Genomic DNA, 23,268 nt, shown 5'->3' with positions numbered 1-23,268 from the left:
GAGGTCAGTTTTAGTAAAATATAAGAAAAAGTTAATGACAGAAAATACACTATACAGTACTTAGAAAAAACACCTCTTACTCCTCCCTACACCCTATTTCCAGAAATACTTTAAAATTGCCCCTCTTGAGAATGAATGAGGTATTTTTCAGTTGTCTTCTGGGGAGGACAGTCTAAATTTAAACTGAAGAGGAGGGGGGCAGAGTTAAGCAGCAGCGTCTCCGCCCCAGACAGGGGACACGCTTCCTTAACGAGAGTGGGTCAAAGCCCGAGGGCACACGAGCACCTGGCAGGCCTGGTTCTCCCACCCTCAAAGACATGGATTCAGCACTGGTTAATGAAGCTAACTTGCGAGTGTTGGACCCTGGGCAGTTCAGGAAAACACATTTCCAACCATCTATCCAAACTCAGTGCACCTTTGTCTCTAATCCCCTACTGATCTTGGAAAGAACAGGCCATGAAAAAGGATGAGCAAGGGCTCTGAACTTACTTAAAATCTCATAATGGCAGCAACAGTTCGTTAGGGTAAGTTTACTGGCATATTTCACAGGACAAAAAAACTTGTAGGAAAAATGTTTGGGTGTGTGTATACTTTGGTGATGAAAATTTCACACCTATCAAGGAGCAACAGATGAGTCTAAGATAACTAGGCTGGACTATTTCTGTTATAAAAAGTTTTAGATGGTAGCAATGGTAAGGGAAGGTTTTTGTGTATGAAATGATTTTGTTTTAATCACTTTATTGCCATGCTGAGTCTTACCCCCATGGTCCCTAGAACCTTCTGAGTACTTCTCAGTAAAGTTGAAAGATCAAATTTATTCTCTTTGTAGGTGGGTGAACATTCACACACCCAGACATAGCTATATATATTTTATATGCCTAAATATGAAATATACATTTTACAGATGCTTCACTCGCTTTCTTTATTTTCACAGAAGCCCAAAAATGTATGTGCCAAAGGGACATTTACAATGGACTTCAATCAAGCTGGGTGAAGAGGGGCATTATAATGAGGCACCTGCTATATGTACAAAAAGCCTATCCACTGCACCTACATTTATGTGCCTAGCATTAGTTCATATGCTCAAGACTTCCCCAACCTGAAAGCAGCAATTAAGACATACTATGGCCGGGCGTGGTGGCTCATGCCTATAATCCTAGCACTCTGGGAGGCCGAAGCGGGTGGATCGCTCGAGGTCAGGAGTTCGAGACCAGCCTGAGCAAGAGCGAGACCCCGTCCCTACCAAAAATAGAAAGATTTGGACAGCTAAAAATCTATATAGAAAAAATTAGCTGGGCATGGTGGCGCATGCCTGTAGTCCCAGCTACTCGGGAGGCTGAGGCAGTAGGATCGCTTGAGCCCAGGAGTTTGAGGTTGCTGTGAGCTAGGCTGATGCCACGGCACTCACTCTAGCCTGGGCGACAAAGTGAGACTCTGTCTAAAAAAAAAAAAAAAGACATACTAAATTTCTTATGCAAAATATAATGAAAACTTGTACCCAGCATCTACTTTATTCTTTTTACTAATGACATAGATTGTACACATAAAGTACTCTCTCAGGCTGTATATCTATGTAATAATTAGTAACATAATCAATTTAACTTAGTTTTTCTTTTTCCTTTGAATTAAAGTTCAATTTGACCCAATCAGCCAGGTCTTTAGTAACTTGACACCTAGAACCTAGCATGATTAATTTAGCTTTCTACATTAAGCAGTTCTATCAGTGACAGTGAAAGCCCCAACCTTGCTTAGCATTTTTTCTTTCTAAAAACAAAGATCACCAAACCTTAAACATAGCAAAGTATCCAATTCATTCCTATCCATCATGGCAGGAGCTTGGGCTGAGATAATAAGACACAGTCTCTGGCCCTAGGAATTTACACGGTCTGGAACTGTGCAGAGTATGTTATGCCTCATTTTATTTAAACCTCACAGCAATCTTAAGAGAGTGGTACTCTTGTTCTCCTCATTTTACAGATGGGAAAACTGAGGCTGGGGAGAAGATTATCTGTCCAAGGTTGCAGAGCTACCAGCTGTGAGGCAAGGATTCAGATCCATGTCTGTCTGACTCTGGGATGCAGCTCTTACCCCGATTTAATGGTTCCTCAAGTCTCAGAAAAGCTTCGAGGCTGGCCTCAAGCCAGGGAAAAGGCTTAAGGAGAAGAATTGATGCTGCAGGGCCACAAATGGGCAGATGTTAAAAAAAAAAATGACTGTAGCTTGTTGCTGAAAGAGTAGAGGGAAATGCAGCTGCTTTGCTCCTTCACTGGGGACATGTCCTTCAGGAGGGACTTAACACCCTTCTGCAGCTTCCCTGAGCTGTGCAGACATACACAACGATCAACTCCCTGGAGAGAAATGATCAGGGCTCAGGGATACAGACCGACACCAAAGCCAGTCTCAGAAAGTAAACCTAAGACTAGGTTTGATCAAACTTCTACTGCCTCATTTGGTAATTTTACTGCTCTTATTTCTGGAGAGCAAGCAGATGCTAATGTTCCACTTATTGTGATACAGCAAAAAAGGGGCAGCGGGGTTCACGTCACTGAGTCTGGGCTTTAATTTCACATCTGCTACTGACTTATGTAACTACAAATAATAATAATAGTAGTAATGATGATAAATACCATTTGGTACAACTCTCCAATCTCCTTATGAGATGAACACTATTATCATCTCAATTTTACACATGAGAAAAGGTCCAATGCTTGCTCAAAGTCACACAGCTAGTAAGTGACAGATTAGGAATCTGATCCAAAGGCCATGCTCTTAGCCACTCCGCTAAAATGCCTCCTCAAACTGTTCCCCACATGCTCCCTGTTGATGTCAAAGAGCTGTCCTGGCACCTTAATAAATGATCTGTGGGAACATTTAAAATAAACAAAAAGAAAAAAAAATCTTAACTAGAATTTACAATAGTTCCAAAAGAACTGAAGTATGCCAAGACCAGTGAAGATCTCTGTAGTTACCAGTCAATTCCCTTGACAACAACGAGCAATAAAGGATGGTTCAAAGTCTAGCATGACTGGGACATTTTAAATGAAATATTGTATCACTTAAAATAACTTGTTGATCAAGTGAGTCTTTAAGCTCTTTTGTTCACAGGGATCTCTGTTGTGGTACCATTTATTGGCTAAAGTTCACCTCTGAAAACTGCTAACACTGCCTTATTTAAAAAGCAATTCAGTTCCATGTTCTCAGTTTAGTTAATACTAACGGAGTCGTATTGGTAGACAGTTAAATACACATGCTTCAAAGTTAGACTGCCTCATTTCAAATCCTGGAAGGATTAATGATTATTAGTACACTCCTGTGAAAGTTCCTTAATCTCTCTGAGTCTCAGTTTTTCTGTCTATAAACTGGGGCAATATCTACCTTACAGGGTTGCTAGGAGGATTAAAAGGAATTGTGCATATAAAGAGCTTAGCACAGTCCCAGGTCCAGAATACACACTCAGGTAATTGATGTTATGATTATTTCCTCTCCTTTTATTAAATAAATTTCTTAGATACTCTCTGGAACAAGAGAACTTAAGTCAGGCTCAGTGAAATTTAGACTCTGCCTCAAGGAGAATATCTATCCAAATAAAAGCACATACTAAAGCATAAAAGAAATTCTTAAGCTTGATCTATTTGGCTCTGATTTTCCAAGTCTGTCTTTAGGCATAAGAAAACAAATGTAAAATATTCAAATAATTAATATTTCATAGGTAAAATCACATACAGCAACACGACACACACAATATACTGAGTAATGCAGTGGGGTGGAGCAGGAAAGTGATTGTCTAGCAGGGGTAAAGCCTTAGAAGAGAAGCAGGAAAGATGTTCAGGGTTGTCTGCACCTGCTCAGAATCTCCATATGGAACTGCATGGATAATAAAAATTTTTCTTCTTAATGATCTCAACTTTACTCTTCCTCTGTGGATAGCACACACACATTAAAAAATGGATGAACTGAGTGTATTTGAAAGGAGACACAGAGATATTTATTTTTTCCATGCTGTCTTGGGTGGACAGGTCTAGTCAGTCGTCCTTGCTCTTAATCTGGATAGGGCCCATCAGGGTTGAGCGTATAATGCTGCCTCCAGACTCACTCTGGCCTAGCCCTCCTTTCTGGGGAGCCTGCTGCTGTCTGGCCAACTTCCAGAATGGACTACAGCCCATTAACTGGATGAGACTAGCAAACACACCCAGAAGCAAAGAAGAGAAAAAAACACAATCAAGATTTGTCCTCATCTAATGTTCATGGTCCTTAAAATACACTTTTGCTTGACAGAGGAAATAAACCCCACACAAAATCTCTACTGTCCCAAATCAAGAAATGAGTCACATCTGTTAGCAGTATGCACACTAAATAATAAAACTCACCTGGTTTCTCCATTGTCGCCCTTTAAAACAATCACTCCTTGTCAGAACAGACAAAATATCCTCCATCTTAATCTCAGAAATGCTGTAATAGAAAGGAATCATATCAAGGTAAACTTTTTGTTCTTTCGAAACACCCAAAATCCTGACACATAAAACTGGCCTATTCTCAAGCTAGTTAGACATGAAGTAGAAGTGACACCTTCCCAGGAAAGGGAATATTTTCCTAAACCCTTAGGAATTCAAAAGGAAGAGACAGATAGGATAATAATCCCAACAATTTCCTTCCTTCCTGATGAATTTAAAATAGGTTACATTTAGAATTTCCTTTATAGGGATGGTGTCATTATTTCTTAATAAATCTTGAATACTAAACAAGTATGCCTGCTCACTGACTTGAGCACATTAAAAAAAAAACATTTCAGATAGTTAGTTTTATACTTAAAAAAAGACAGAAAAAAGGTGGCTAAATATCCACAATTATATGGTAAACACCCAGTGGAGGGTAACAAGTGAACAAAACCCCCACCCATAGCAATACTACTCTCTTCTACCCTGGAGGATCTTCACTACTGTTGTCTCTTAATTATTAAGGGGTGAAGACCAAAGGATCTCCGGTGAATCTAGAGCTACACACAAATTGCTAAAACCCGAATTTGGGCTTCACTCATGAACAGAAGCCATCAGGAGCCAGAACAAAACAGCTAGACCTGCGACCGGTGGAGTCTGGAAAGCCCACACTCCGCCCCGTCGTCGGCGAGGCCACAGCGTTTGCACGTGGGAAGCAGATACAGGCTCATGTGTTAGAGATGAAGGAGGAAACATGGGCTGCTGAAAAGATATTTCCCAGGGAGAAAGAGAAAGAGGAGGAGTTCTGGGGGAGAAAAATAGATCATAAAAAGACAAATGATTTTGTTGTTTTCTTTTTGTTGTTGTTGTTTTAAAAATGTGACAGCAAATTAAAACATGAATGGCAACCTCTTATGTGGGAGAAGACAATTCTCCCCCTTTCCCCCAAAGGTTACTCTGACAAGGCTATGAATGAAAATGTCACATCTCTGACAGCGATTTACCTGAGATGTGTCATCTTCTCCCTGAACAACCCCAGCCCCCATCCCTCAGCATCTTCTCTCTGCTGCCAACTCACAGCCCTATGGATATGTGAAGTCTTTTCACAGCAGCCACAGTCAGTCGGAGAAGGCAGAGCAAGTGCTGAGAGGATGGGAGTCAGAGGCAGAGTGGCCATGGGTTCATGGGAAATCCATTTTTCATACGAGAGAGGAATATATGGCTACTGAGCTTGCCTCTTACTTATGCCTGGAGATCTGGAGGAAAGTGAAAGCACAGCCCAGTCCTATCTTTTACTTTGTCTACTTGGATTTGCCTCTATTCGTCACTTTTTTCTTGAGGAAAAAAAAGGGAAAATGCAAAAGTAAAACAAACATAAAAACTTGGGAGTCAAATCTTGAAGCAGGAAGGAAAAAGAACAATGCCATCCACAGTCAGGAATATAAAAACTATGCCACAGAAAGACAGAGTCTTCTCAAACGCACGGAAGCACTGAGATTCCAGCCACAGCACAATACAAACGCCGTGTGTCCACATGGCCATGCCGCGGGACTAGCTCCTGAGGAGAAGAGGAGCTAAGAATGAACCAGAGTGATTTACAGTTTAAAAGGGCCTTCTTCCTCTTTCTAAGAAATCATTGCTTCTGAGGAACAAAGAAAATCTACGATGATTATTTATGGGTCTATCAACAGATCTGAATTACCCCACCTTAGTATGAAATGAGACAGACAGATAAATAAATTCAGGGAACTGTCTTATGCCTGATCTAAGAAATACACGTTTTGATGAAGCATTTACATTTTAATAAACCAATGATGACTTTCATTAGAAACACATTTAAAGGGGAAGTAGAAAAAAATTAAGTTGGCAAATACAGAGAAGTCAAAAGGATACAGAAGCAAAGTTCTGAGCTTTCAGACAGAGGCAGCCATGGTCCAGGCAACCTGTCTCTTGCCCAGTCTACTAAATTAAATTGTCAGGGTGCGTTCCACAGCACTCAGTCTATGAAGGCAGGTGGCAATTTGCTGTGATGGCCCTTGCTGCCGAGAGCCTCGGCCTGCTTTCTTGAATCTTCCCTGTGATTTATCAGCCATCCCAGCATCCCCTTGCCTGGCTCTCATGTTCTTAGGCGCAAAACATATACAAACTTCCTCCCACTCCTCCTTTAAAAAGTATTTAGGAGTGTACCTTTTGGATTCCAAAAAGGTTCAAGTCTGCTTCTTCCCACTGCACACTTTGCAACCAGTTCTTAACAGATTTTTTAAAATTAAGTCAAAGAAATAGTTATCCATAGATATCCAATGTATAGCCTTCCCTCAAACAGAAATCGCAAAGTATAATACACGCCTATAAAATAACAGCCCAGATTCTGCCCTCTGTCCAGGCTGATTACAGCTACCCACGAGGCAGGCAGCAGCCCAGGCCTAGGCCCTCAGCAGGTGGGTGTTCAGGGCAGACATCAGCAGGTGGGACTCACACAGAACTCTTCCCTCCTCACGTAAATGTTCTTACACCACCCTGTATAGTCTCTCCCCAAAAGACCTAAACCTTTTCCTTTCAGGACTTCTCTATCGTCACTCTTCTCAACTTCCTCTCCAAGGCACATCCCTGGCACTGCTGAGTTGTCTCCTTTTTATGTTTTACCTCATGTGAATGTTGGCATACTATTTTTCCAGACAAGATCAACACAGTGGATGACTGTACTTGTTATGTCTTTAAAATATACCTGGCACAATAATAATCCACATCTGTGTAATTATTGTTTTCCCTTTTCAATTTTAGGTTTACATTTGAATCCTTCATAGTAACAACTTGAATGAGTTTATGGAGCAGAGAGAAACAGAGGTACCTATGCTGTTTACTCTGGCCTTAGACAATTATCGCTTGACTTTGTAACTGTTATCACTCATTTTTATGAGGAGATCATGTCAGAGTGAACTGGCATAGGAGAGCATCCAGAGAGCTGCTGAGGGAAAGCAATGGGAGAATGTGAATTTATTTTTTTTTTGAGACATAGTCTCACTCTGTCGCGCTGGCTAGAGTGCAGTGGCATCACCTCATAACTCACTGCAGCCTTAAATGCCTTGGCTCAAGTGATCCTCCTATCTCAGACTCCCGAGTAACTAGGACTACAGATGCACACTACCACACCTGGCTAATTTTTCTATTTTTTTTGTAGAGGTGGATTCTTGCACTTGCTCAGGATGGTCTCAAACTCCTGACCTCAAGTGCTCCTCCCACCTAAGCCTCCCAGAGTGCTAGGATCACAGGCGTGAGCCACCACACCCAGCCAAGAATGTGAATTTGTAGGTCTAGAATGGAAAGAAGAAGAAAAGAAGTGTGGAGCAACTGACAGGCTATTAAGGTGTGGTAACTAAATTTTCTATTGTGGGGCACAACACAAAATTCTGAAAGTGCTTTCCACACATATACAAATTCCCATGACAGAGAAAACAGCTGCAGCACTGTGATGGGCTCACAGCCTGAGAGATCAGGGCAAGTGAAGAAAGAGAACCAGCTCTGCTAATGGGCCTGCATTTCAACCCCCCCCAGTGCTTCTGCGGTACACCTGCCTGGTACGGTGCTGGCCCAGGTGCCGAATAGGCCACAAAGAGAAGTGCCAGCCACCGGCCTCAGGGAGCTCAGAGTCCAGCTGCAGAAACAGCGCTGGGTGGAAGTGACTAATTGATCTACACGGGATTTCCTTCACAAATAAGATACAATATGCACATCTTCCTGAAACAAATAAAGACCACGTTTTCAACTAACAGATTATATTAAGATAAGGAACAAGGCCGGCCGCAGTGGCTCATGCCTGTAATCCCAGCACTCTGGGAGGCCGAGGCGGGTGGATCGTTTGAGCTCAGGAGTTCAAGACCAGCCTGAGCAAGAGCAACACCCCGTCTCTACTAAAAATAGAAAGAAATGATTTGGACAGCTAAAAATATATATAGAAAAAATTAGCCGGGCATGGTGGTGCATGCCTGTAGTCCCAGCTACTCGGGAGGCTGAGGCAGGAGGATCGCTTGAGCCCAGGAGTTTGAGGTTGCTGTGAGCTAGGCTGACGCCATGGCACTCACTCTAGCCTGGGCAACAGAGTGAGACTGTCTCAGGAAAAAAAAAAAAAGGAAACGAACAAACTGAATAAAAGGAAAACCCAAACTATCTTTATTTTGGCCCACCCGCAATTCCTACCAGGAGAAGGTTCCTGCCTCCCTCCACACTGAAAGATTCACGGCACATTTTCTGAGTAAGCCTCAGTCCATAAATGTTCACACTAACAACCTTGAAAGGGTTTTGAAAAGTCTTACTAACATGAGAGGGAGAATTCTGGGCAAGGAAAAGAAAGAAAGAAAACCATCCCACTTTGCAGCACAGCTGAGCTGTGCATTCATGGCACAACACCAGGTCTGGAATCCAGGGCTTTACTTGGAGGAATGTGAGGTGCTGACACTGACTGTCCCACACACAACATGGTAGCTGGAAAGTCCTGGTTGCCTCAAAATTATTCCCCTCTGGGTTTATTTTGCTGGGGGAGGGGAACCGTGTGATGAGTAAGAAGTATTGTTTTTTTTTAAAAGACAAATCAACTTCGAATATATAAGATGTTAATTGCAAGAAATAAAAGTTGTGAATAAAAAAAGGTCTTCAAGAGGCTGGGAGGCCTTGCACATTATTTTACAGCAAGAGAAACGAAACACGGACTTCTAAAAGGAAACCGAGTGCAACAGATCGTCCTGTGACTTAGTCTGGCAATACAATGAAAACTGTCATGTGCTGATGGTATTAAGGGTTTTAGTTTTTGCCACTGGCTATTCTGGGACTCATTTAGGGATCACAAGGGTTAATGGCTCTTCTTCAGCTTACAAGGCCCATCCACTGTAAAAAGCGACAGAAAGTTAATTAGGTGAGATCAGCTGAAATCACGTTCAGGTTTCTGACTCACTTGATTTTGTGAGAAGCCAACGAGTTGACATATTCTGCCTCCGAAGGAGCCAAAATGAGCAGGCTGCTCCCATGGCAGCCAATCCGGGCAGTTCTTCCAATCCGGTGGATGTATTCTGCAGGTGAACACGGAGCGTTGTACTAAAAAGGGTAACAAAAATGAAGGCATTCATAGATCAAGGGATTGCCATTAATTGGAAGTGCAATACCCCTCACCTGCCTCCAGGTATCCTAAGAATTAAATCTTGGTGCTATGGTTACCCTAAAACAATCACAAGGAGAAGTCACTCAGCCCTGAAACTCCTGGCTTCATTGGAAATAACAAGGCTCTGACATGCAATGTGAACAGTGGCCAAGTTTCAGATAAACGAGACGTCTTCTCATCCCAATATCTCCTTTTTAATTTTACTTCTCCACAGGTCTCTTCATTTTCCTATTTGCATCTTTTCACTGAGGTGACTGTACAAGGTGAAAATGTAGGCAGGCGGGGGTAAATTTCTCCAGGATGACCACACGACCTTGGCCTACTTCCTTGGTAGACAGAGCAATGGGGATGAGGCAGCAGAGGACCCCGAGCAGTGCAAGGACGAAGGGGGTGACTACTCTGCTGGCAGAGTCCAGCTCTGCTGCTGGCCACTGGGAGCAGGCCCTGGAGCCAGTCCCCACCACCTCGCTGCAGTTCCACTCAGTCCCTATCGAGCGGAGTTGCAGGGCAGCTGAGGGCAAGTTCCCTGCAAGTGGGAAGTGCTTCTGCTCCCATGGACAGCATTTCTGACTCAGGGAAAAGGGCAGACTCTCTAACTCAGCAAAATGGATTATGCATAACATTTTATATTTTCTTTGGCAGTAACTTTGTCATCATTAAAGTTAATTGACCACACATTCATTCTTCCTTTTTTTTCTTTGCTGCTACATACATGTGGACACACACACACACACACAAACACACACACACAAGATCGGAGGACCACGGTGAACAGAATATATGGGAGGCTAGGCATATTAAACTAATCTATATTCATAATATAAGAAGCTCTGAATGATCAATTTTGTATGTCTGGCCTCCCACACATTGAAATTACCCTTTTCTTCAATTCATTCTGTGGCCAGGAGGAAAGAAGACACAGTGTCTGTAGTCCCAAAGTGATCATCTATGGTGAGCAGATCAGATTTCCCAGCCAGTGACAGGCATGCAATTCCATTAAAATGTGAATAAACCATGACTCATGTAAACAGGGCACATGTCCCTTAGCCTCCACACAGAAGGCTTAAAAATACCATTCTGCAGACTAACGAAAAGAAAAAACAAAACTAAAACCACTGGACTCTAGTGCTAACACCTGTACCCTCTGGCAAAGCGTCTAGGGCCAGAGGTATGTCTAAGGTGCTGTCAGGAACTTAATTGCTCCCTGCAGGTCAATGTACATGGACACAGCTCTCAGGACGGCTGAGCCATCTCCTTCTGGACACAACAAGGCCTCCCAGGAGCCCAGGTAATTCCCGTTATTTTCAGATTGTTGAAATTTTGGTTTGTGACATGAATTAGTCTGGGAGCAGGAGAGCTGGCCACCTCCCTCCCCTGAATGCACATTCTGGCTGTTTTGCTGCAGCAGTTAGGTAGGCTGGGTTAAGGAAAAATGTCAGGAGAATCGTGTAGATAAGACTGGTTTGCTGCCTGGTTACCAGGGCAACACCCAAGAGGGTAATAATAATTATTCTACTTAAAGCCAATGTATCCACTCATGATCATATATCCTTGCCTAAAGCTTACATCTCAACAACTAAATAATTACCTGAACAATCCACGTGACTTGAGGGAGGTCTAAGCCCCGAGCTGCAACATCCTTAAAAATAGAAAAGAATGTGGTTTAGGACTGAGCTGTTGAATCTTTTTTGGATCCCTGATATGTTTGATAATTTAATGCAAACCCAGAGAGTTCACCCACCCCCAGTGTACCCTCCACCCCCCTGCAATCCTGCATATAATTTCAGGGGGCTCAAAGACCCACTGAAGTCCACTTATGGTTAAAAATTCTGATCTGGGGGCAAGTTCTACAGAATCAGTTGGTGAGGAAGCCACAACCCATTTCGCTAAAATAATATAATCTACAGGTTAGCCAGGAAATTTACACAGTGATTATCAGTTGTGTCAGGTAAGAATTCTGAAAACTTCTAGCATGTTTTCCTAATTCACATTTTATCTGAAAAGCCACTTTATGATGAAGGTATTCATGAATATTATCCCCAAACCATACCCATGAGCAACGCCTAATGAAGATGTGGCTTTGAGGTGTGCTTCTGGAGCATCACCCCTCAAGGTATTCACTTGTGGAGGTGAGGTGCAAAATATTTACTAAGAACTTTGCTTCTTAGCCTCAGAGAGCAGTGAGGATCAAGTAATCCCCCTGTCCCTTCTGATAGCTAAATTAGAAGTCAGGCCAGACCCATTAATCACTTCAAAGACTTAACTAGACAGCTGAAAAACTACAAAAGCAACAGAGATTTAAATTTTCTTTTCAACTGGCCACCACTCAAAGAGCAAAAATTCTCTGCTCTCTCTAGCCTTGCACCATTCTGGCAGAGACTAGAAAATGGAAATCTCCCAGTCTTTGTCAACAAATTCTCACTTAGCATTCATTTTTCAGTGTAAAAGTCCTAACAAGAATGTTCCCAGTTAACATTTACTGAGCACTTCCCATACAATGCACACCACACGCTCTGCTGAGCATTTTACCTATCTTGACAACTTCTGAAAAAACTATTACCCCCATTTAACGGATGAGGAAACTAAAGTTCAGGAAGGTTAAGTAATTTGTCCAGGGACACACAGCTAAGAAGTGGAAGTAACCCTCAAATACAGGTCTGCTTTACTTTTCCAAGGCTATATCATACTGCATTCCACCATCAAAAAAGATGCTCCGTCCCTCATATGCTGCCAGTGGGAATCCCTATGGCAAGGAATTTGGTAATATCTAGCAAAATAACATATGTATTTGCCCTTTGACCCAGAGCAGTATCACGTCTAGAAATTCACCCAAAGATACTCTGGCAAAAAAATGATATATGCATAAGGCTATTCATTTTAGCACTATATAAAACAGCAGATCTGGAAAATACTCCAATGTCTGTCAGCAGAAGACAGGATGAAAAAATGTGGCAATACGCCATATAATAGAGTATTATACAACTATAAAAGGAACAAAGATTTCTACATAATGATATGGAAAATCTTTAGGATACATTTTGAGTATGTATAGTATGCTTCTGTGTAAGAAACTGGGAAAATATAAACATATTTGCTCATATTTCAATAAGAAATAATGGAAAGAAAAACCCCAATTCTCATAAAATAGTCATCTATAGGGGAGGAAGAGAACAGGGAGGATGAGACAAGGATGGAAGCTAGACTTCCTTTAATGAACCTTTACACTTTTGACTGAGACCATATAAATGTTGTGACACAATTAAAAAGATAATCAGCTGTCACACAATAGGAAATAGATAGCATAGCCTTAGTGCATGACATAGTCTTGCCAAAAATCCCAAAAACTGAAACCTAGAACCTAAATATAATCAAGTGTCTAGCTACAACTAGTTCATAGGGAATATGGGAGAAAGAGAAACATGTTAAACAACACTATGAGAGCACAATTGGCCAAATCCAGAATGTGAGGTATTCTAAAGGACAAAAGATCTGGTTTCTTCAACAAAAAAATTAAAGGGGAAAAAAAAGGAGGGATAATAAAAACAAAACAAAAAAAAACATAAAAAAGATGGATGGATAGATAGAGTGATAGACAGATAAATTGAGAACCAATACCTTGAAGGAGGCTTACAAATTGTCAGTTATTATCTTTGGACACAGGGATTTGGAGTGATTTTTACTTTCTCTTTATGTTTTCTTATGCAGTTTGCTTTATTTTTCTTTTAACCATGAATGTATATCATTTACTCTAAAATTTTTATTTAGAAAAATTTAAACCTACAGAAAAGTTTGAAGACTAATACAATGAGCACCTGTAGCTCCTTCATCTGGATTCACAAATTGCTCATCTTTGGCACATCTGCTTTCTCTTTTTTTCTCTTTATGCTTTATGGACACACACGTGTGCTGTGTGGGTAATGCTATGCTCCATCACTGGAGTAGAGCAGTGCCCACCAGCCCCCTCCATGTGAAGGGAGGTGATGAGTAAGTAACTGGGGAGTAAAACTTTGAGACCATGCAAATAACACAGTCCTGTTTCTGAGGCCTTTTGCATCTACTGATGCTCCTTGTCTATATTAATTGTTACCTTGATGGCTGCAAATGATGACTTTCTACCATCTCTTCCCTCCATTTCACAGCTCTGAGATTCTTCTGTAAAGAACAGCTCCCCCACTTACAGTATCACGAAGGACTCACATGTACATAGCCTTTTTGAAAAACAATACTGTGCAAAGTCTCTATAAGAAGCACACTCCCTGCATCCCCCAGGGTCAGAGGCAGGACTCAAGGAAGACACTGTCCCACCCTCACTCCTCCAAGAAGGACCACTGAGGGTACCTCAGGATGTGCCTGCCTTCATTTATACCTGAGATTTGCTGGTTTCCTTTGAATGGTGGCTAGGCTGCATTTGTAAGTATGTAAGCAGAAGTTTAATGTACTAAAGTGTGTCAACCACCCACGAAGTGTTTTCAGACAGCTCCCACATGCTCAGAAAGCTGATGTTGGAAAGCTGATGCCTTTGAGAACACAGCTTAGAATGTTCTCTTTCTAAAGGGGAGCAGGAAATGCTTTCTACACTAACCACAGCTGATGTCTTCAGAAAAACTGATGGGTTCTTAAATCTGCTAAGCTCTTGTTAAGAAATGATTTATTTTATTTAAGTGCTCTGCAGTGGGAGATACATGGAGACAATAGGCTGCCTAAGCTTTGCAGACAAGCTTTGTAAAAAATTTAATGCTCACTGGTTTAGTAAATTCAACCAAGAGACACAGACACGACTCTAATATAGCACATCATGTCCGTGAAACTCACTCTGAGTGCAAACACACTGAAACAGTGATTTAAAAAAAGGATGCCAGCAGGCTCATTGTGATTTTTCAAGGTTCTATTTCACACTTGGGTGACCTAGCTCTGGACAACTGGCTGAAATACAATCTTCCTGTCTCCCACTACTTCTTATGTTGGGGGAACCTCTCATGACAGTCAACCACTACCTATTACCCCTTGTTTTCTCTCACCCAGATTTAATTCAGCCATTTCTTTAGGCACTTCTTTCTATTCTCAGCCTAAGCTACCACAGAGACTGAGGGAAAGGACCAGGCTGGTCTGGGAGCAGAGGGAACTGGACTACTTGCCTCAGCCTCCCTTCAGGAGCGATCCAATCTGGGCAAGTCAGTTCAGCTCTCTGAGCCTCACTTGACCCACCTACTAAATGGCTGCAAGAACCATCCTATTTATCTCGAGAGGTTGTTGTGAAGATCAAAAGATACAATGTATGTGACAAATGTCTTGAGAACTGTAAATTTTAGCATCCCATCCATTTCATGGTGAACTAAGAATTGGTATGGTGGCACTTAGGTGGAGAGGTGATTTAAACGTCTCTTCACTTTTCTCCCCCATCACACCTCATCCACTCCCCACCCCCACACTCCAGGCAGAGGACCCAGACAAGCAGAAGACTGCCCCCTCTTCCTGGAGTGCTGTCGGCCAGCTGCCCAGATCACCAGGAAACCACGACCTGCCTGGCACCCGGCAAAAGCTTCTGTTATCTGCCCACTCTTAGAACCTAAACGCAGCCCAATTTTATTCCTTTAACCTAATTAAGGCAAAAGAATTGCTAAAGTCAGTTCTGAAAGACACTCAATGGTGAGGCCTTGAAGGCCCTGGGCTTGACAATTGGCTGCCTCCATGAGACCTAGGAGTACAGATGGAAGGCAGCTTGCTCAGGTGCCAGCCTGTCAGTTGGATTAAAATGACTCATTTATTTACCCAAGAACCTCACAAAGTGCTTTTACTAACAGGGAGAGGGGGCCTGCCGTCTCTCTGAGAAGGGACGCAGCAAACTCGCCTCTGACGCCTTCCCGGCCTGCCAAAAGTCATTATTGCCGTGTGTGGAAAGCCATCAGCAGGGTACAGGCCCCCGTTGTCCTGGTGACAGATTGGGCTGCGTAATCAGAGGAGGAAGGAGAGAGTGCAGAAGCTGTCAGAGGCGAGAGATCTTGGCTGAAGCCGCCAAAAAACTGGCAACATGAGTTAGCGTAACTGAGTAAACAGCAAACAATCTCCAAATGATCTTTCCATTAACACAAATGAAATAAAATGAAAAAGATAACTTTACCTAAAAAGCAAACCCCAGAGAAATGCAAGCAAGTCTAGATTTATTTGGGGCACTGAACTGACATTCTTGTGACTCTAAGAACCTTATTTCCTTTGTCTCCTAGCCTCCTGGCATGGTAGTAATTTCCCAGGAGGAGAGGAAATTAAGAACCTGCACAGACATAAGTGTGCTTGAAGCAAAAAAAACAAAAACAAACCAACCAAACAAACAAACAAAAAATCCCCCAAAACTGAGAAGGTGGAAGGAAGAAGCATAAGTGATTTAGGTATATCTTCTGAAAAAGAAAAGCATGTCCAGGACAACCAACATATATTCCAATGAATAATCAGCCGGCAGACCTAGGTAGAGCCAGATTCCTTTCCCGGGAAAAGGTTACCTACCCCATTTATCCAGGGACAACCAAGGAGAGCCATTCAGCCCAACAAGAAGTCTAGCTAGGGGCAGCCTTAAAATCAGAAGTGGCTTGGAATCTCCATTTTCTAGTCACGCAATTGTATCTCTATCAATTCATCAACATAACAATGGCTTTAAAAATCATGCTCCTTGCCTTTTACCTTAAGCTGAGTTCTTCCCTATAAGCAGGAGGAAATAATATTTTATAGATAATCCAGTGTCTTATATCTGATGACTTTGGTTTCTTAATTTCATTTTCCAGTTTGCCTTTGAATTTTCAAATGACTCCTTTTTGCTCATCCCTATTCCCTACTTAACTTGGCTTTTTCTTAGATCTAATTTCCAGAGGACACAAAATTACAATGCACCTCTTGCATTTTCCTGGATAGAGCTGAAACCCATTCTACTAAGTGAAGTATCCCAAGAATGAAAAAATAAGCACCACATGTACTCACCATCAAATTGGTTTCACTGATCATCACCTAAGAGCACATTTAGTAATAACATTAATCGGGTGTCGGGCAGATGTCGGGGGGAGGGGATGGGTGTATATATACATAATGAGTGCGATGTGCACCGTCTAGGGGATGGACACACTTGAAGCTCTGATTCGGGGGTGGAGGGGGCAAGGGCAATATATGTAACCTAAACTTTTGTACCCCCATAATATGCTGAAATAAAAAAAAAAATTACACTGCAAATGTGTGAAGCCTTCTTCTCTTTCACAAATTGGTCCTTTTTGCCTCAATTACTCTTCTACTCTTGCCCAGACTCCACCTCCCCATGGTCATTTACTGTACAGCCAAAGTACACAAAGCTGTGTAGCAGGTTCTGAGCAAGTTGCATGAAATTAAAAAGGTCCTTGTTTTTAAGATGTTTAAAATTAAGATGAAATAAAACATACATACACATACACCCCTCCCACCTTTAACTGTTCCTAGCAGGAAGGAAAATGGGGTGGGGGAAGGGAACTTTTTAATAGTAAAGGAAATAGCATAATTGCAAACTTTTGTGTGGTTATACCACAAATTCCAAATTTTCATAAAGACATTCAGTTTCCTGGCCTTGTTAAAAGGATCTTGGGATGATAAATTAAAATGGCAAAAGGTACGGTATAAAGGGGGAAGAATCCCCGTGTGACAATTAACAACATGAGTCCTCTTCATCAAAAGGAGCCAGTGCTCCATCTGTCTCGTCCTGACGTGGCCCTCGTTCCTCATTAACACCAAGGAGGCTCCTGGAGAGCACTCAGATAGCCTGGCAAGCAACAGGCTGCTCAGAAGGACGCAGAGTGACAGTATCTCCCCCGACCCAAGCATGATCTATTACAGCATGTGTGTCCCACACGCCCCACGGCTCTAAGACGCGCCAGAAGCGTCAGGCTAAAGCAAACAAACATGGCAGAAGTGTCAGGAATACTGAGAGAGTAAGCAAAGATTTTCTCATCACCAGGGAGCCTGTGCTCCTCGTCTGACCTAGAAACCGAGAGAAATGAGCCCCACCCAGCTCTTCTCCAGTCATCTTCACTGCACAGTAAAGAGATGAGATGCTGGCAGATCAGCATACTGGAAGTGACCCAGACCAGCAAATGAACAAGGACCAAGAGGCTTTAGAGAAATCGGACATGGGCACGGGAGAGTTTGCTTTCCGTGTGGCACCCAGGACTGGCAGGGCACAGGGGGTTGGGGGATGCTGTGCTTTGCCAAGACAATGGCGTTCTTTGTCTAGCTGACATCTTTGCCTGCGGTATCATCAGCCAGACAGAGTAAGGAAAGCGATGTTTTTGACCCCATTGAGAATTGTACCACAGAAAGAATGATCTTTTCTTCCATGTAGAGCTACTAAGAAAAACCAAAAAACTAAACTTCAGATACCTGAGTTTTCTTTAAGACTTATAGTTCACCCATGTCTATAAAGCACAGTAGTGCTTGTATATCAGGAGACAATTTCCCAGGGATAAATCTAACATCTTATGGGTCAAAGATAAAACATTTTGTTCCTATTCTAACCCAAATTCCAACACAAAGGTTCCTACTACTTTCTATTCCAATGTAGACAATCTGTAACATTCACTCCTCACATCACACAAGAGGTATGAAAAAATGCACTCATCCCAATGAGCAAGTATTACTACATCAATCTCCACCTTTCAGTTTTTTGAAGAAGGCATATACTGGTGGCTCTGAACATTGAGTTTGTTGGGCCCTATCTATCCCACCCAATTCAACCCACAAATACCAAGTGCCTACTGTGTGCCTACTCTGTGCTGGATACTGGGATGGAAGTGCAAACAAATCACCATCCTTATCTTCATGGAACTTATGATCTGGAAGGAAGAACCTAGACCAGGTATAATGAACACTCCAAAGAATGAGCAGTTACAGGGTGCACTGGGAGTGCCTAACAGGGAAAAACTTGGGCCCCTGGGGTTCAGTTCTCTAAAGAAGTGAAATTTAAGCTGAGACCTAAGTATGGGTTAGTCAAAGTCAGGGTGGGGTGTTCCAGGCCAAGGGACTAGCATGTACCAAGGCCCTAAGACCAGAAAAAGCCAGAATGACATATTCATGGAACTGAAGGAAGGCCCTGTTTGGCTGAAGGGCAAGAGCAAGGGGAATGTGGGGTGAAAGGAGACAGACTGAGGTCAGGTGCTAGAAAGTATTATTGCACATGATAGGGATTTTTGACAAATTTCTTTATCAAGTAGACTATCTGGACTTTATCTCTACTTTAGACCAGGTATTTAAAGATGGTTTTAGAATAAACAGAGGCACTTAATTTGTGGATTGGCATCATAAAGGGAAGGCTACTTGGTCAGACACAGATCTCCTTAGGGGGCGAGTATTCCATTAGTAACCATTCTCAGATCAGAACGAGCTTGGTAGGGCTGTTTGCTACACACATGTAAGAATCAGCACTGTGATATGCAGGTTACCAGGCAAGCCTTCTTGTGGATGAGCACACATATACACACAAAAGAAACCGAGCTGTACTCACCCCCAAACTCTACATTTAGAAAGAAAACAGTGACTATTACCTTTAAAACTGAATATGGAGTACAAAGTCCTTAAAAAGTAATTGGATTAAATGAGGCCTAGACAGGCATTCAAACAGCTGATGCCTTTGTTCCTACCCAGCACTTCCTTGTTAGGCTCACTAAACTTACAGTATAATTTCATACTGCACACACAGGAACTCCAGTAACTAGGTGGACATTAGGTTACATCACCCAAGATGGCACAAACAAAGAAGGTATTTCAATCTTGGGAGACAGTAACAACTATGGTACAGTGAATCCCCAGAGACGGAAGGTGTGACTTTTCAGTCTCGAAGGAGCCTGAGATGCGCATGGAAAAGGTCAGTGCCATGCTGGAGGAGGCAGCTAACCTGTACAGACAGGCTGAGGGGACCAGCCTTGGAAATCACGGGGCAAATAAGTGTTTGAGATTATAGCAAATATTAATAAAATCTGCCCAAGTGCACTTATTTTCCTTGAAGAAAAAGGTGAGCAGAGGCAAGTACAGTCATTTTGTCATGGAAAGACTTTCTCAGCTCTAATTACTCCCGATAGCTATAATTTACAAGTTTTTGGTAGACAGAAATTGTCAAGATTCACACATTTTCAGACCAACAGCTGCCACTATTAGTAAGCAAATTGCCAAGTCTTCTGCACGGTGGTGGCCGGCTATCTGTGGCACAGTCAGGTGACAAGACACAAGCGCAAAGAGGCCAGCCACATCAAGAGGGCCCTGGTGCTCCCACTCCCCATGGGGCTGGCACAGGGCAACTGTCAAGAGACAAAAAATTACAACTGCCATTACATAAATATTTCAGCCTTCACAGCGAGCAAAGAATGATACATACCGTGCAAAGAAGGACACCTCTTTTGGAATGTGAGAATTCCTGAAACACCGCTGTTCTTTCCTACAAAAACAAGGAAAAATAGGATCTTACAACTCTGAGATAAATTCCAGCAAGGTAGGCTTAGATTTCCCTAACTCTCTGCTATAGCTATTTTTAGGCAGAGAGGTTTGCCACGAAAAAGGAATAAGTGGATTCTTCACATCTTTGATGACGACCCTGTACTTACAGGACCAGACTTCTGAGACTATGGTAAAGTAGCAGAGTTTTGAGGTCAGCACACTTCAATAAGACAAGACCAAGGTGAGCACACCCTTCAGACACAGCCAATAAAGCCAAAGGTCACAAGTTGCCATACGCAGGGTTCCAAACTCAGAATTTATTCTCAACATCTTCACCTACAAGTGCTCTAGAGATGTGGTCCCCAAGCCGGGTACTGATCCCCAGGCTGTTGGGGCCTGGCTGCAGAGCTCCGCCTCCTCCCCCAACCCCTGCCTGTGGAAAAACTGTTTTCCATGAAACCAGTCCCTGGTGTCAAAAAGGGTGGAGACCACTGCTCTAGAGGAATAAACAATTACCAACCTTCCTCCCTACAGGACAATTTTTTTAAAACTAATTTTTACAAAGATTAAAAATTTAGAAAACTATATATTTTAATTATAGAAAAATTATATTTAAGTTAAAGGAAGAAAACAAAAAATCATCCTACCACTAAAGGCAAACCACCACCACCACCAGTAACACCTTGATGTTTCCTGAGTCTCTTTTTCATGCATAAATAAATATGCAGCTTTTTAAAAAAATGGCATCCTACTATAGATACCATTAACACAGTCTTATGTATGAATAGAATGGGAACATCTTTCATGCCAATAAATATCCAAAGACCCTACCATCTCCTGTGGTGAAACAGTATTCAGCTGAATAGATACACCATCATTTATGTGACCAACACACTATTACTGGCAATTGAGGCTGTCTCCAATTTCTTATTACAATCAATGCTGTAATAAATATCTTTGTAGATAAGTCACTGTGCACTTTCTTAATCACTCCCTTGGGTTAAATTCCTAAAAACAGACTTGTTGGACCACAAAGTAAGCATACTTATAAGGCTTTTGGTACTAACTTGCAAGGACACACTCTGAATGTGTTTAAGTCATGGAACTCCAAGCACTTGACACTTGGCCACATCCATCAGTCAGCAACAAATAAAAAGAAATATAACCAAATTACTAAAAAATTAGAAAAAGGAAAAAAGTAAAGTCTCTCCTTCCACTCTGGCACAGCTACTATGTGCTGGTCTTTCATGTGCATGTATTTTGTCACATAGCTGGAAGCACAGAGCACACTTCACTTAGTACATGGGATAAAGACATACTAACAACCAACATTCATCAAGTGCTCACCACGCCTAAGCACCTTACACAGCTGAATTTATCTAATCCTCACAAGAACCCTATGAATAGGTACTATTATCATCCCCATTTTCCAGAAGAAAAAACTGAGGCACAAAGAGGTCAAGGAACTTGCCTAACGGACATACACACAGTTAGTAAAGGGCTGAACTGATTTTCGAACCCAGGGAGTTGTGTTCCAGAGTCAGTGCTATGACCCCCAAAGGGCAGATGCATTTGTCCAGTTTGCTACACGGTCTTTATGAGGATCATTTTTAGTGGTTGCATTGTAGAATCATAATCAGAAAAGTTCTTGGACTTTCGTCACAACTATCATGAAACATCTTCTTCAAATAGTAACTTCTCTCTTACGCTGATAAACTTATTTAGAATCACAACAATCATCTAAGGAGATCACACTGAAGTCTTGTGGGGCAGTGGCCAAGACAACAAGCCAGGAAGATATAACTAGGACTGTTTTAGCTTAGTGTGGAACAAGACATTCAACAAAAGCAGGGATACTACCTCCTATCTTCCACTGCAAAGGCTACTTAATAGACAACAGAAGTAAAATATTAACAATTATTAAACTATGAAAAAAACTGGATTATTCCTGAAAGACAGATAACAACAACAATAATAATGGTACCTAACATTTACTGAGTGCCTACTGCAGGCTAGGCCCTGTACTAAAAACTTTATCTGAATTAACTCAATGAATCATCACAACCATCCTATAAAGTAAGTACGATTAATACCTCAATTCTAGAAACTGTGAAACTGAGGCACAGAGAGGTTAAATATTTACCTGAGGTCACACAGCCAGTAAATGACAGAGCCAGGACAAGAACCCAGTTTGCCCCAAGAGGGCACAGCTATAAACACCATGCTAGACTACCCTGTTATAATGTGAAATAAACAGTCTCTATATAATTTAATTATAGACTCTTTTGTATGATCCATTAAAATTCCTAGATTCTTCTGAGTCCGTATACAGCTCCTCTATCATCCTCAGACCTATGCTGCAGAATGCCTCTGGTAAAACCAGACTCAGAGGATTAGTAAACTAAGTTTAACACAAACAAACAAAAAAACCCAGAGAAGACTCCATATAGCAAAAACAATCTTAAACAAAAAGAAAAAATTGGGAGGCATCACACTTCAAGCTATATTACAAGGCTATAGTAACTAAAACAGCATGGTACTGGCACAAGAACAGAGACATAGACAATGGAACAGAACTGAGAACCCAAATATAAAACCATCCTCATATAGCCATCTAATCTTTGACAAAGCAGACAAAAACATACACTGGGGAAAAGAATTCTTACTCAATACATGGTGCTGGGAAAACTGGATAGCCACAAGTGGAAGACTGAAACAGCATCTACACCTTTCACCACTCACAAAAATCAACTCATGGTGGATAATAGACTTAAACCTAAGGCATGAAACTATAAGAATTCTAGAAGAAAATGTTGGAAAAATTCTTATAGACATTGGCCTACGGAAAGAATTTATGAAGAAGACTCCAAAGGTAATCACAGCAACCACAAAAATAAATAAATGGGACCTGGTCAAATTAAAAAGCTTCTGCACAGCCTAGAAAACTATCATGAGAGTAAACAGACAACCTACAGAATGGGAGAAAATATTCGCACACTACATATCCCATAAAGGGGTGATAACTAGAATCTAGATAGAACTTAAGAAAATTAACAAGAAAAAAATCAAACAACCCCATCAAAAACTGGGCAAAGGACATGAACAGAAACTTTCCAAAAGAAGACAGACTAATGGCCAACAAACATATGAAAAAATGCTCAACGTCTCTAATCATCAGGGAAATGCAAATCAAAACCACAATGAGATATCACTTAACTCCAGTGAGAATGGCTTTTATCAAAAAGTCCCAAAACA

The 23,268-nt window shown here is 41.8% G+C and overlaps 1 protein-coding gene across 2 annotated transcripts in view; it reads right to left on the bottom strand.

Annotated features, from left to right (window-relative positions):
• The window catches only part of DDX31 (DEAD-box helicase 31), a 73,275-nt gene that overhangs the window by 26,558 nt on the left and 23,449 nt on the right, over positions 1-23,268 (bottom strand). For both annotated transcript variants that reach the window (XM_045563684.1, XM_045563685.1), the window contains exons 14-17: positions 19,955-20,014; positions 11,171-11,221; positions 9,379-9,518; positions 4,368-4,449 (exon numbers count right to left, since the gene is read on the bottom strand). In XM_045563684.1, coding sequence (XP_045419640.1) covers positions 4,368-4,449; positions 9,379-9,518; positions 11,171-11,221; positions 19,955-20,014 — 333 coding nt within the window. The remainder of the gene's footprint in view (positions 1-4,367; positions 4,450-9,378; positions 9,519-11,170; positions 11,222-19,954; positions 20,015-23,268) is intronic.

This window comes from Lemur catta, chromosome 10, assembly GCF_020740605.2.
Source record: "Lemur catta isolate mLemCat1 chromosome 10, mLemCat1.pri, whole genome shotgun sequence".
Lineage (NCBI taxonomy): Eukaryota > Metazoa > Chordata > Mammalia > Primates > Lemuridae > Lemur > Lemur catta.
The sequence above is the reverse complement of the archived record's forward strand: the minus strand, read 5'-3'. Positions and strand labels throughout refer to the sequence as shown.